General features: G+C 33.4%; 1 protein-coding gene and 1 long non-coding RNA gene across 4 annotated transcripts; both read left to right on the top strand.

Annotated features, from left to right (window-relative positions):
• Positions 1-401: 401 nt before the first annotated feature.
• LOC120353275 lies at positions 402-781 on the top strand. The gene is made up of 2 exons (XR_005572268.1): positions 402-437; positions 642-781. It is a non-coding gene; the product is annotated as an uncharacterized LOC120353275 (long non-coding RNA).
• A 1,282-nt stretch (positions 782-2,063) lies between these two features.
• On the top strand, positions 2,064-12,742 carry LOC111043949 (gastrula zinc finger protein XlCGF57.1-like). 3 transcript variants are annotated; one of them, XM_039436305.1, is made up of 6 exons: positions 2,064-2,217; positions 6,533-6,655; positions 7,130-7,241; positions 9,237-9,319; positions 10,372-10,513; positions 11,272-12,742. In XM_039436305.1, the coding sequence occupies exons 1-6, from the start codon at positions 2,206-2,208 to the stop codon at positions 12,471-12,473; spliced, it is 1,674 nt and encodes a 557-aa protein (XP_039292239.1). In that variant the 5' UTR covers positions 2,064-2,205; the 3' UTR covers positions 12,474-12,742. The 3 variants fall into 3 exon arrangements, with proteins under 3 accessions (XP_039292239.1, XP_039292238.1, XP_039292240.1); XM_039436304.1 differs by having other exon boundaries at positions 2,080-2,217; positions 6,530-6,655; XM_039436306.1 differs by lacking the exons at positions 2,064-2,217; positions 6,533-6,655 and adding an exon at positions 6,722-6,964.
• The last annotated feature ends 2,838 nt before the right edge of the window (positions 12,743-15,580 follow it).

The following is a 15,580-nucleotide window of genomic DNA, read 5'->3' as shown; positions in this document are numbered from 1 at the left end:
AAATAACCTCTAGAATGTTCAGAATCGACTGAGGATACAAAATATAAATGTAGGTCTATAGGAGTAGGCTAGACTAGATCATGCCGACTATTTCATAATTTTGTTTGTGATATTACTTACAAATTGAATTGCATATGAAACTACAGTCAAGTTGGATAGATTTAGACTTATTAAACATTTCAACTGTACACTGTTAATATATTATTTATTTGTATTGTGTAGAGAATGTCAATGAAGTAATTCATCATACAAAAAGTTCCCACAGTCACAATGTTTTTGGTATGTGTTTGTATATATTGCCATTATTTTAACAAATAATGTTCACTGATTCTATTAATAATGTGGATTTATATTTGTATTACAGATACTATTAATGAAGTTGACTGAAGATTAGATGATGATCGGCGGTCCAAAGACCACAACAGATCCTTCTTCAAGTGAGTACCTATATTTTCAAATAAATTATTTGCATAGATATGGGACATCATAGCTCAATAGTTTATCTATAGTATATGATGTGTACTATTATACAAAAAATCCAATGGTGTCTGTCAGTGTGCTACTCATCCTTGTTCAAAGTACGGGTGCTTCGCTAGTGAATTATAAATAGCACAATTCATAACAATTTTATTTTGTTGCAGATTTCCGTTATCTAATCCTGAATTATGCAAAAAATGGATTGGAAAAATGAAGTGTGACAAATGAACTCCAACAAAGGCTTCATCATTGTGCTCAGACCACTTTGTGGAAACATGTTTTCGTAAACATGAAGTAAATTCATGTACTTACTAATAACTATGGAATTCCATTGTGCAAAATTTATATTGTTTGGTGCTAAAGAATGTTACTTAATTCAATTAACTCTAAATATAACAAATCATTATTAGATTGTTCGTCTCTCGTTGGTTCTTTTATACCCATTTTTAGTCCAACTAGATATATATAAAATGTGTACATTAAGTTTCACAAAGTAAACAACTATATTAAATAATAGAGAATATATTATTTTGAATTATATAATGGCATGTGGAATAAATGCATGCTATTTTGTTGAAAATGAAGACTGGACATACAGTTTACATTCTACCAGAATAGTGTATACGTCTATTTTACATATTATAAAATAATATAATCAAGGTCTATAAAGAGACCATGACTATAATAGTATCTATATAATGAGAGAAAGTAGGGTTGTGTTTGTTCGTGTGTTTGTTTGTTTGCATCAAAACATGTCAACTTGTGGATTGCATACTGAAAAAACGGGAATGATTTAGATCTCCTAATTTTGAACATAGATTCTAAAAATATCAATCTCGTGCACCTGGAAGCCCAAATTTCAATTTTCCTTCTAGATTTTTCAAAATTAATGTTCAAACTTCCTTAAGGTATTAAATACTTATGTCGTGTTTACTCTCATTCCTATTACAAACACGAAGTGAAATAAATGTTAGATATTTATTTCTTTGTGGTAAGACCGAGATGGATTTGTCTGCAACCTGCAATATCCGATTTGTTGCTCTGTAGGTACCCCACTACATTCTTGATATTTTGAATAGGTTCATTTTAAAAATTTTATGGTTTATTTTTTCAAGGTCCAATCGTATTTCTATAAAGGTGAGTGCAATATTTCAACCATTCTTGTTGATAAATTATTGAATTAATTCAAATTATAAAGGAATACTTACTTCCAAATAAGTTGCCTCTGTTCTATTACACCAGCTATCCAGCTGTGTCACCTTGTCGAAAAATAGCTTTTACTGTATCAGAATTATTCATAAAAGTTTTTCCAATCACTGAATTAATCAACATTATACCTTTATAATATTACAAGAATTATTATTAGATAATCATTATGGTATTGATTTAAATTGATTCATTTCAAGTGATTTCATGGTACCGTATGTTTTAGAAATATGAGAACAAGAAGTAGTAGCAATATTCTTGGATTTGAATGTTTTGAAATTAGCGGAAAACTTAATTTTTACAAAGATGGCGCAGTCTCGTTGCACTCAAGTTAGTCTTGGTGTCATGTAAAATGCATGTCTAGATTGGAAGATACCTTTCTATTCATATTCTGTTCTGTGGTGTTGCATCTTGCCAAGTTGCCATTTTTATCAAATGTAGCTAATTGGTATTTTAGTATTTTTTTGTCTCTGGTAGTTTATTTTATTTTAATCAAATATCAATTTAAATATAAAATACTAAATGGAGTCGGAAGTAAGTAGCCTACTTGAAAATTATACAAGCATTAAATCAAAATAGACGTATATAACCTAAAACTCAGTAAGGCCTTTTCCAATAAACCATTACTATCTCATGTTAATATAAAAAATGTCTGTTGTCTTCTCCCAATCATATTATATATTATGATTTGTAAAAATTCGACTGAGTCATTGTCAATTGTCATTTGTGTTTTTATGATTTGTGATTGTCAATGAAATAAATAAATGAATAAATTAAGGTTTTAGAGCATTAAGCAATTGCTACTTTGCTACATTACATGATATTCATTAGATTAGAACATGTTTAATAGATCTGTAAAAACATGTTGATTTCAATCAACCATTGACCACATTTTTGACCAGCAGTATGTCGGCAATTCTCCTGCTCCCCTAAGTACAATAATGAACTCTTGAAACACAAAGTTCAACAAGATGGCTCTGGACAATGTAATGATCAAAACTATTGAAACTGGTCATCTCACCATCACCAATATCACACTAATAATGTTGTACCTAAACCTAACACAAGTTTATACTAGATAAAACAAGTTTGAACTTGGACAAAATATCTAAGTAGCCCATGTATCCAATCTGAGCAAAAATTTTAATTGTATTAACCCTCAACTACACGCTAGGCGCCTTCTAATATTCCACGCGCGCGGCACTGAGTACCGCTATTATGCAAATTGTGTGTTTTCAAACCTTTCACAAACTTATTTCATAGAATTTGAGCTGTACATGGATGATGAAAATGAGAAAAACTTTTTTGATACGATATTATTTATTCACAATAATTATTTAAATAGAAATTGAGAAAATTGTATATTGGTGAAATATAATATTGTTGGTTTAGCAGAGAAAACAAGCTTCTATGAAAATACAAAATAATAATAGGCCATTAGTATTTAAGGAAAAGTGGTCATCAACTTCAGCATTAAAGGTAAATAACATTTAAAAAGTATAATATAATAAAAAGAGAAGATTATTGAGTGCAATTGTAATAGTATATTTCGCACCTAGGGCCGAAAATGGGACTTTTCCGACTCGAAATCGGTTTTCAAGTCCGAGGCCGTAGGCCGAGGACTAGAAAAGATTGAGAGCCGGAAAAACATTTTTGCCCATGGTGAGAACGTTATTTTTCGCCACACAGAAAAATAAACAATATAAATATGAGAACAATTGTTTATTAGGCACTTCCGAAAGCAAAACAGGAAGGTCATAGCTCTAGCAAATCTGAGGTTATCTGAATATAAGGAAATTGTCCAAGTATTTTTATTTTTTATTCTGATTTGTCTAAATAACCTAAAAGATTATGTTCAATTATATAAGAGGTTGAGTTTATACTTTTTATTCTTCCAAATGACAATAAGATGATATTATTAAAAATGTTTTGATTCTTGAATAATAAACACAAATAATGAAAAGTTTTTTGATCAGCTGTTTTAGCACACTTGAAATATGGCCAATCTGAATGTCAACGTCAACCTCAACAATGCTTGTTGTTGTTGACTTGGGAAGTTTAGGTTAGAAGTTCTATCCTACTCTGAAAATCGAATTTGAATAGTTTATAATATATATCTTATCTGTATTTTATTCATCCAAATAAAATGATAGTATCTTATTGCATAATACTTATTCAATTCTAGAAGCATAAACTGATTCCGTTTCATAAACCATTTTGTAAACACGTTCACATCAAATTAGAATCAGCTGACTTCAAGGTTATTTTACAGCCCTAGGGCCGTAAAACTTTTACCGGCCTGGTCAGAAAACAATCATTTTCGGCCTCCATATGACGCACGAAAATCAGCTCATTACATCCAAGTGGGGCGAAAAGTTTATTTATCTTAAAAATGAGGTCTTCCCACTTCAACAGTCAGCTGCACACTGAAGAAATGCCCCCAGACTCCCACCAACACTGTCATCTACAACGGAAAGGTATGATGAAAGAAAACGTGGAAGCACTGGAAAATGGTAGCTATTGAAGCCACCTTAAAAGAACGAATATGCAGAAGTGCGGTACGCTATGCGTGTAATTGAGGGTTAAACAGTCAAGTGAGCATGCATGAAAACATCAACATTTTGCAAGAGGGATATTTTGTCCAAGTCTTGACTTGTTTTATTCAGTGTAAAAGAGTCAAAACTTATTCTTTAAAATTAAAGCAGTAGGTTATATTTTTCAAATGACAGGTAAGAGGTAAATCATTAATGCAATCCGTCTTTTATAATATTCAATCTATTATCACAGTAAGCTTTACAATAATTTGTATTTCTAGCAATAACATTCAATAATCTTCAATACTGTGATAGTCTTAGGGGGTCGCTGGAATTCTGCCAGCCCTGAAAACTCCACTCACCAAAAAATGGTCAGTTTTAACGGACGTCCCCAAAGTGGAATAGTGAAAGACAAACTGGGTCTATTCCTATTTTACATCATCTATCATTTTTTGGCAGCACTGAACCTGTATTCCTCTTAGTTTGTAGTAACAAACAAAGTAAAAAGGCCTATTAGAAGTGTTCATTATAGGAGTTATTATTAGTTTTAGTAATACTCTTATATTGGAAAATTTTATCATATTCTGGGAATCAAATTTTGGAAACGTAATGTTAATATCATTTTTTCTTGAATCTCCTCCTAGTATCCAACTGTATCAATATCAAAACTAAGATATTTACCTATAGGCTCAGATATAATATGCTCAGATTGGAGAATGTGGTCGATATGCATTATCTATTTTATAGGTTAGTTTTAATATTATTAATGATCATCATCCTGGCTCTACTCAACTGGAAAATTCTATTGACCGAACAGTTGACTGCTAGACCAGTTATTGGAGATTGATAGTTGAATAAAAAAAAATGTCCATAATATTCAACCAACAATATGATTCTTCACAAAATAATCATCTACAGCTCTGTAGAAAGATGCCACTTTGACCAGTTGGAAAACGTTGTCAACCTTTGGTCGATAGAATTTTTCGGCCGGGGGTAAACCAAGCTTGTCATGTATGTGAAGTGACAAGCTGGATAAAAAAAAGACCTAGTTTGTCTTCGTCCCAGTTTGACAAAATATCCCAATTCGTTCCATTTTTACTTTCCTTGCCCTATTACTATAGGTAATGAAAGTATTGCTTTCCCAAAAAATTAAGGTACCCAAATTTCATATTTTCTATACGTTTCAAAGTCCCCTGAATCCAAAAACATGATTTTTGGGTGATGGTCTGTGTGGGTGTGTGTGTCTGTGAACACGATAACTCCATTCCTAATCAACCGATTGACTTGAAATTTTAAACTCAAGGTACCATGAGGATCCGACAATAAGGAATTCAATAAAATTCAATTTAAGATGGCGGATAATTACTAAAAAAACATGTTTTTCACGGTTTTCTCAAGAACGGCTCTAACAATTTTCTTCAAATTTATACCATGGATAGCTATTTATAAGCCCTATCAACTAACATAAGTCTCATTTTTGGGAAAATTGCAGGAGCTCCTTAATATTCTTGAGGAAAATGGCGGATAATCATTGAAAAACCATGTTTTTCAGTTTTCTCGAAAACGGCTTTAACGATGTTCTTCACATTTATACCATGGATAGCTATTATTATTAATGGATAGCTATTATTATTAATGGATAGCTTTATTCATGAGCCCTATCAACTGACATGAGTCTCATTTCTGGGAAAATTGCAGGAGCTCAGTAATATTCTTGGGAAAAATGGCGGATGATTACTAAAAAACCGTGTTTTTCACGATTCTCTCAAAAATGACTTGACCGATTTTTTTCAAATTCATACCCTGTATAGTTATTTATCAGCTCTATCAACTGGCATGAAACTCCTTTCTGGGGAACTAATGGGTGGTTCACCCCATCCTCGAGAAATGGACTTTGTAACCTCCTTCTCATGCATGAGGTAGGTAGGTAGAGCAGTTCATAAAAAGAACACATAAGTTAGTCGAGATATTTCATCTGTAGAACAGCTGTTTTGATGAATTTTAAAAAATATCGAATTTCACAATTTACACAAAGGAAAAAGTACTCTGAAAACAATAAATTATATATACACATATACAGTAGTCTGATCGTAGTTTCAAATATGTTGCTGCCAATCGTCATTATGCTATTCCCCTAAATTATTCTCCTTTAAGAATGGGGCTTACAGTTCAATGAGCAAGGAAAGTTGTGTGAGTGTGCCACACCAGATTTTTTTGTGGTTTTCTGCGACCCCTCATAGTGTTCACTGTTCGCTGTGTTCTCTGATTGGAGATTTACTGATAAATATAATAATTTTATTTACTTTTTTGAGCAGATTTTCAATGGATTGCAGATCAAGGAAGAAATTGAGGCGTTCCTGGATGGTCCAATGGATATTGACAGAAGTGACGTTGAATTATCCTTTAAGGCTGAATTAGACTATGAGGATCAGTCAAATGTGAGTCGATTAAATAATATTATGTCATATAATTCAAATAGACTTGTTCACCCTAAATCATGGTACATAATTACCAACTAGCAAATTTACCATTTTACCAATTAGCAAATTTTATCATTCTCCAGGATCTGAATGGGAGTAGATTCATCTGATCTGAAGGTGTGGTTATATTCAAGTGGATCAGATGCTGGCTTCATAATTTAGAGACCTGGGCTCAAATCCCGGCCCAAACAAGATATTTTCCTCAGCAACTCTCATGTTTTAGATGAACACATTAAGTCGTCGATCCCGGCTGCCTGAAAACAGTCGGTAGGTCATGTCAGAAGCTCTGAAATTGATCATTTATCTCATGATCAATAGATTAATGTCACTACTGAAATTGATTCTCATTTAGTAATCCATTCTGTGAGATTTCAATAATTGAAGCCACTTTGGAATGTTTTTGGTAACTGGAACCATTCTAATCCATTGCAGATGTCCACATGTGACCAGGGGACTGATAGCCAATCACCAGTCTCAGAGCACAATTCATTGAGTGGAAAATCAGATTCAAGGTTGACTAGAGCCATTGAAAGAGAACTGTGTGGTAAGTACAGTGATAACATTGTTGATGTGTAATTTGTAATTCATAATTCAACTTGTATTGTATTGTTCATTCGAATTTGCATCAGCTGTGTGTTTCAAGTAGCCTTCAACTGCACCAATCACAGGGCCTGTCTCATGAACATTTAGAAATCTCCTGAAATAAGAGCAGCTGACAGTAGGGTGTGCAAACACTGTTGTGACATTCACCCTATGAAATCAGTGGATATGATAGGAACGTATTGTTGCCACTTATTCATTACCAATGTTTTCCATAGCTATCTACTATGATGCAAGTTATCTAACCAGGTTAACTATCAGAACTAATATTTATTTATTTTTCATTGATCAATCCTGAATTCAATAGATTTGATATGTCATGGAATAAATTTTGACGTGACAACGTCTTATAAATTGGTTTGCCGGGTGACACTTCAAGAAACTGCGTTACGCTCCGCTCACGTTATGCGCTCACAATGAGAGCGAGTGAGAGGCACGCGTCCCTTCCACTCGGGCATGGTTAGCCCGCCTAAGAGCGAGAGAGACAGACATAAAAAGTGAAAGGCACGCGTCCCTTCCACTCGAGCACAGTTAGCCCGCCTAAGAGCGAGAGAGAGAGAGACTGTGAGAGATAGGCATACACACCGGTTCATGTCTTGCGCTTCTATTTCGCTTAGGCGCCTGCATACAAGTTCACACGTTGCCAGTTAATTATAAAACGATTGTGTAGTGATAATGTGAGGGTAGTTTCGTCCATCGCAACAATTCAAACAGCAAAGGTAAATAATTTCAGACTGATAATATAACATGATGAAATAAATGACTAAGACAAGTGAATAGGTTATGTTGTAGTAATCACAATGTTGTGGTAGTTTTCAATCACAAAAGTAGTATAAATCGTTTCTCAGCCAGTAAACGCTGTTTCATTGTATGCAAATGTATTGCAAGTTATTGTATGTATATTTGTATATAAATACGTATGTATGTGTAAAGGTAAACATAAAATTTTGTTAATATGAAATTCAGTGCGAGATTCTTTGTATAAATTAATGTTTTAAATATAATTCTTTGTATAAATAAATGTTTTAAATTGTTACTATTATTTCATCCTTCTTCCTACTATACGAATGAATATTCACATTAAAATTATTTTACCACTCAAAGTCGTTGTCACGTAAAACTTTCGCCTTTTTACCTTTACAGGCAGCCATTACGGTAGACTTTACAGGCAACCATGCAATTTTTATAATTCATAATTTGTCTGGAATTAACAATTTCTAGGACACTGTACTCAGTTATTTTAATTATTGATCAGCATTCAATGAATTCAAAAATTCTAAATGAAAACCGTGATAAAAGTTGAGGAGTACTTACAGACGTGATTTCATTGTGAACCACACTTAGAACGACGAACTTGTGTAAGAAATTGGAGCTCTCTAGAGGTTTCAACTTCTTTATTTTCATTATTAAATCTATTTTCAAAATGACAATGTGTATAGATTTAGTTCTTGGATTTTACTCTGTATTTTCTCTTTGTACTCTTTTGCATCCTTTGATCCTTTCTCCTTCTCCTCATCATCTTCCACCTCATACTCTTCCACTTCTTCTTTTTCCACTGCTTTCTCATCTTTCTTCTTCTCATCAACATCTTACTCCTCTCCCATCTCCTCATCCTCCTCCTGGTCCTCTCCTGGTCTATCTCTTACTCCTCCTTCTCTTGTACCTTCTCTTCCTTTTCCACCTCATCCACCCTCTACATAATCCTCCTCCACCTCCTCTTACTCCTCCTCCACCTCATCTTACTCCTCCTCCTCCTATCCTGGCTCTCGTTGAGCTTTTACATTCTTCTTATGTTCTCTTCCCGACCTTTTCTCTTGACTCACCTAAAATATCCAAATCTACTACATTTAATATAATTCAATTCACTTGATTCCTTTAATTTTGTGTTGACTCTGTCCACAACACTGGAGTGAATCTCATGTGTTTGTTTGTATTTCAGGTGGTAGAATTGCCAAAGTAGTATTAGTAAGGTTGGAGGATTCGTTTGAAGGCTGCAATCAACAGAATCTATGTCCATACCAGGTGAGAGGAGTGTGTCTGTTTGAAAGTTATTGAAAGTCATTTCCTTTTGCTCATAAACTGTATTCAAGATTATTTTTAATTTCTTGTCAAGTAAAATCTTGTTAACTGTTGTGTACCATACATATTTCCACTGTAGGCTTCCAACAACACTTTTGACTATTGTGTCTTTTGATTTTGTTGTTTTCCATTCTATAGAGAATCTGTTACCAGTTTTTGAATGATCTGTTCCAATTATTTCAACTCGAGTCTTTCATGTCTCAATAAGTCATAGTGAAAACATGTTTTCCACAGATTATATATTTCATCGATTTAGGGGAAAGTGTTACCCGTTCTCTGCAATGATGTTAAAAGCTCAAATCGATTGAATTTAGTTTTATATTTTCTTGCTATTAGAAATATAACCACTTGTGATATTTTACTATAGAAATACGTTTTGGTTGAGTATTTTATCATATGTAGGCATTGTATTACAAATTGAATGAATGTGTTCTATCTTCAAGACTGTTATCAATTGAAATGAAAGAAAGGCCCACAATCATCCTTAACATATTAAGAATCTTTATGTGAAATTCCAGTTAACCAGTTTAGTGGCATCTTAATTTCTGTTTTATAAATTTTTCAAAATGGGTAACAGTATTGTAAAATCACCCTATTTTTCCAACTCTTCTACAATCAAGTCTGCTTTAGTAAGGTCCACGTTATAATGGTAGTAATTGATGTTTCTATCCTTGTCTATTCGACAGAGCAGATAGTGCTATCCTTTCCCAGCTCTACAACTTTGCCTAAACGTTTTTTACAATATAGAATAATATAATTATTTAACAAAACAATATTGCAATATATACTTTTGGTGAATGCTACATTTTATTACTACACTTTTCATTTCACATCATAAAAAAGCTATTCACCCTAAAACTGTTACAATCACCCTTCCTCTACAATACAGTCTGCTAGTCATTTAAAATTAATGACCTCATAAACCACTGTGAATAATGTAGTCTATAATAATAATAAAAGTCCTGCCATTGATTGTGAATGTGTATGTGTTGCAGATGGCGACAGTTACTGTTAAAAAGGAGGAGGAGGAGGAGGATGATAGCAGCCAGCAACCAGCTGCAGTGGAAGATGATTGCAGCCAACAACATTATCTAATCCCTGGCTACAACATGATCTTCATCAAAGAGGAGGCATATGGTGAGATGCATTCTATTACTAACCGATTGTTGATTGACCAGGGTCTACACTCCTTGTTTGGGCGATTAGATTGTGGCCAGCCTCCTTACATGAAGTAGTTCGATGTTTGGGAGTGGAACTCCTGTGTAAATGCCACTCCTGAATGGGCTGTCTGCCACATTTCAACCATGCACATGTACAGAACAAATGTGTAGAGTGTTAGATGTAACGTGTTCAGAATATTCCAGAGAATCGCATATATCAATCTAAAGATGTTTATGTTTTTGAAGGGACGGATTTGAAGATCCAAAGGTTCAAATAACCTCACACCTCAACCGAAGCTTATTGTGTGTCCCAAAGTATGTTAGTTGGACAAACCAACTCCTGTGTCCTTTACTTGGTCCAAGAGTTTTTCCCTGTACCAACATTCCATTCCTCACCTGGTTACTTGCAATCTAAAGATGATTGCCTACAACTTTTTATAAATTTGAACTTCTTCAATCTCATTAATTTCCTCTGATTAATTCAACTTTTTACCACTGTCTCTATGTAACAACATGACAATTCAATATCATATCATTACAAAAAATATTCACTAGACAAAAATATGTATTTAGATGGAATTGATCATTATTAATGAGAATTAGGAATTAATAATATTGTATCAGATATGCTGGAAGGACTTGAAACACAGCTATCTACTATAGGAGGTGATAAAAGAAAACTCAGTTCCTAGCATACATGTAACTTAATAATTATGTTATTATTAATCATTACAGACGATCAAGAGGCTGAAGGAAGTGCAGTGAAGAGTGAACCAGAGATGTGGCCTACAAACTGCAGCACATCTGGCCGAGACTATGCAACAGGAGTGGGTGGACTGAATGAGCATTCAATCTCTCCAGTGGAAAAGTGCACTGAGTCATCTGTGGCTGGTAAACAGACCAAGCTCTACAGCTGTGCTCATTGTAGTTATAAAACACCAAAGTTTAGTAATTTGAAGATACACATTAGAAAACACACTGGAGAAAAGCCTTTCAGCTGCGAATTTTGTGTTTTTAAAAGTGCTCTGTTAGGTAATTTGAAAAAACATATCAGAACACATACTGGAGAAAAACCTTTCAGCTGTAAGTTTTGTGACTACAAAAGTTCTGAGTTAGGTAGTTTGAAAAAACATATCAGATCACATACTGGAGAAAAACCTTTCAGCTGCGAATTTTGTGATTTTAAAAGTGCTAGTTTAGGTGATTTGAAAGCACATACAAGAACTCATACTGGAGAAAAACCTTTCAGCTGCGAGTTTTGTGACTTCAAATGTGCTAGATTAGTTAATTTGAAAGCACATATCAAAATACATACTGGAGAAAAACCTTTCAGCTGCCAGTTTTGTGACTACAAAAGTGCTCAGTTAGGTCATTTGAAAGCACATATCAGAACACATACTGGAGAAAAACCATTCAGCTGCGAGTTTTGTGACTTCAAATGTGCTATATTAGGTAATTTGAAAGCACATATCAGAATACATACTGGAGAAAAACCTTTCAGCTGCCAGTTTTGTGACTACAAAAGTGCTCAGTTAGGTCATTTGAAAGCACATATCAGAACACATACTGGAGAAAAACCTTTCAGCTGTAAGTTTTGTGACTACAAAAGTTCTGAGTTAGGTAGTTTGAAAACACATATCAGAATACATACTGGAGAAAAACCTTTCAGCTGCAAGTTTTGTGACTTCAAAAGTGCTAGGTTAGGTGATTTGAAAAAACATATCAGAACGCACACTGGGGAAAAACCTTTTAGCTGTAAGTTTTGTGACTACAAAAGTTCTGATTTAGGTAATTTGAAAAAACATATAAGAACACATACTGGAGAAAAACCTTTCAGCTGCAAATTTTGTGATTTTAAAAGTGGTAGGTTAGGTGATTTGAAAGCACATATCAAAACACATACTGGAAAAAAAACCTTTCAGCTGCAAGTTTTGTGACTTCAAAAGTGCTAGATTAGGTAATTTGAAAGCACATACCAGAACACATACTGGAAAATCAACTCTTAGCCAAGCATAATTTTGTCAACCCTCACTTTCTTATCAAACTTCATTAAAACAGTTATCTACTCTACCTTGAATCTTCCAATAAAACTTCATCTTCAATTGATTCAATTTATTTTATCAATAAGTAATAACTTGGTAGGTAAATCCTGCAGTAGAGTCTGCCATGAATGAGGTTAGTGCTCCTCTCTTTGTGGCTTCAAAAATCAAAAAATTCATTTGTGAATACATTAATAATTGTCACAGATCATATGAATATGGTTGGGATACAACAACAGGCTTGCCCAAAACTGGTATTCATCCAAATTTCATAAAGAATAACATTTTTTATGTTTTCTTAATTCAAATTTCAATATTTAAATCTTATTCGAGAACAACAATTCGTATCATTCTCTTAGTGTAAATGAGGCTTGTTTTAGCAGTAAGCTGTAAACCTCTGAATTATATTTGAGAGTATTTCTATATATTTAATAGTATTATCTCTTGTATTATTTTTAGATGTTATAATATTATATTATGTAATATTACATTTTTCTCGATTAAAATCAAATCTTCAATTTGATTTTCAAAATATTAATAAAACTTGATAGCAAATATTGGTGTAATCGATATGTGGACTTAACTTTTTACCGGAAATTGATCAGCTACTCAAATGTTGGACAACTCACTTTGATGAAGTTCTATTTCTGAATTAACAGATAATTCTAAACAACATAAAGGGTGAATAAATTTAAAATAACTTTAAAAAATAAAGTTTTATTGAGTATAATAAATGACATTTGTTAACTTGTATTCTTTATTAGTTGGCAATCGATAATGTGTAGGCATTTGAATCTATTTTGATGAACATATCAAACATATTTGTAACCTCAATTATGTTCAATCTATTTTCAGTCCATGTATGATTATTTGTTTTGGTGTAAACTGAATTTTTTCGAATCATTTTGAAAATTATAATTTGATTTGCTCTGAACTGGACTTATTATCCATAGGCATTAAATCCATTCATGATTTATCAAGATATTAGCATAATTGGAACCGATGACTTTCCTTAGGTGATAGGTGAAAGCTATCAAACCTATTTGGATAAAATTGGTAGCACACCAATTATTATAATAGTCCAGTCAAATGGTTGTTTTTCAGGAAACAGCCCCAAAAGAATTTTTCTTGATGGTTCTATATGTATTTTGGGGCGCTGAATTCGAATCCGAAATTTGCTGACCAGCCAGAGGGCGGCTCCACCCCCAAAATTTTGGACTTTTTTCGAATTTCTCATTCAATCTCGAAAACCTTGAGTTCCTGAAGAAAAATCATTCTTGACAAAATTAAAGAAAATAGAATTTAAAATGAATTGAGTGGTCACGTAGGACTCTACCATTTTTGATTCTGGAGCTAAATCGTTTCTTAGATTCAAATCATTCTGTTCTTCAAATCAAGACCAAGTATCATTTTTTATCATTTCGGGTTACCGAGATACACAGGTTTGAATATAGAAATTGGGCATTTTTCTGTGTATTTAAATATGGGCTAAAATACACTAAAAGAGGAATTTTGTATTTTTTCATCAAATTTAAGTTATGATACTTGATTTCGAACCGCCTTGTCGAGCTGAGAAGAATGAGCTGTAGAAGAAGGAGATCTGACCATTCTGTCTAAAGTTATGAGTGTTTAAAGTTTGATCCTTGACGTATCCTTATGGGTGAACCCCCCCCCACCCGGAAATAATGGAAGTAAGTCCATCTAACGGGTGATTCTCATAGGAAATAACCTTCTTCTGATGATTTCAGCCAAAATAGGTTTTTTTTTGTTAGGAAGGCCTTGGAGAAGTATTATAATGAAAAATTTGTATTTCTACTGAATGATTTGTTTTCTATTTTTGGGTGTCCCCCCCTTCCCCTCTACTAAATTCTGTTCAAAATTAATCCTGTTCAAAATTAATTGCTCTTTCACGTGATATGTGGTTTTTCATCATTACTAGTAAAATATCCAAGTTGTATAGGGTGAAAGTGGTGTGCATAATTTTGAAAACTCCTTGAAAAATAACGCTATTTTAAAAATTCGTAGCTCCGGAACCAAGAACGGTAGAGTCCTGCGCGACCACTCAATTTATTTGAAATTCTATTTTCTTTAATTTTGTCAAGAATGATTTTTCTTCAGGAACTCGAGGTTTTCGAGATTGAATGAGAAATTCGAAAAAAGTCCGAAATGTTGGGGGTTTATCTGTGTTCTTTTTAGCTACAATATTCACTTATTATCTAGGGGAGCTTTAATTATTTTCCTGAAAATAAATCATTATTTGTTTACAGTCCTCACTGATGAAGAATCAACTCAAAAGCATAGTTAGTAATCGTCATAATCAATATATATATATATATATAATTATATTTAATTCAGTAACCTGTATAATTTTGTATCAGTGAGTAAAGATAGATTAGGGGGGGGGACTTTGTAATAACACTAGTAACAATTATCAATTATTATTATCATAGTCCTTAAACTCCTAAATCCATAGGTCCACTTGCCAATATGCTTGTGTAGCCAAGTACTCCACAAAACTCCAAATCCTGCTCTCTTTGGATGACGAATTACCTTTGGGTCCAACTTTCATACTAGCCACCAACAATGGGCATTCATAGACCTAGGAACAATAGCTGACCCTTTCCAACTATCTGTTGCCCTGCCCAAGGTTAAAAATAGACTTGGACCCATCACAGGCCTTGAAGCCCCACTGATAATCCATTACATTTCTTATCTAACTATTCGATCAATTAACAATCATTATAGATCCAATGAAAATATTGTGTTCTGAATTGTGAAGCGAATTTTTCTCGGGATAATTGACTTCATTATACAGAGGTTCGACTTATTTTCGAACTTGTGTTATATGATAGAAATTAGCATACGTGAACTTCATCTGTAGTGGGAGTAGCTCTCATTTAAAAAATACGGAATATGAAAGACTCAAATCTCATTCAAATTGGGCTGGAGTTTTGCCCTCTTTTCAAATCATAATGAGCGTTCTCAATAATTGACTAGCTATTGAA

Source organism: Nilaparvata lugens, chromosome 10 (genome assembly GCF_014356525.2).
Source record: "Nilaparvata lugens isolate BPH chromosome 10, ASM1435652v1, whole genome shotgun sequence".
Classification (NCBI taxonomy): domain Eukaryota; kingdom Metazoa; phylum Arthropoda; class Insecta; order Hemiptera; family Delphacidae; genus Nilaparvata; species Nilaparvata lugens.
The sequence above is the reverse complement of the archived record's forward strand: the minus strand, read 5'-3'. Positions and strand labels throughout refer to the sequence as shown.

Excerpts from the sequence above, each read along its gene's own strand:
- LOC111043949 (XM_039436304.1), top strand. Across the intron at positions 9,320-10,371 it reads AGAATCTATGTCCATACCAG|ATGGCGACAGTTACTGTTAA; the intron begins GTGAGAGGAGTG and ends TATGTGTTGCAG. Across the intron at positions 10,514-11,271 it reads CATCAAAGAGGAGGCATATG|ACGATCAAGAGGCTGAAGGA; the intron begins GTGAGATGCATT and ends TAATCATTACAG.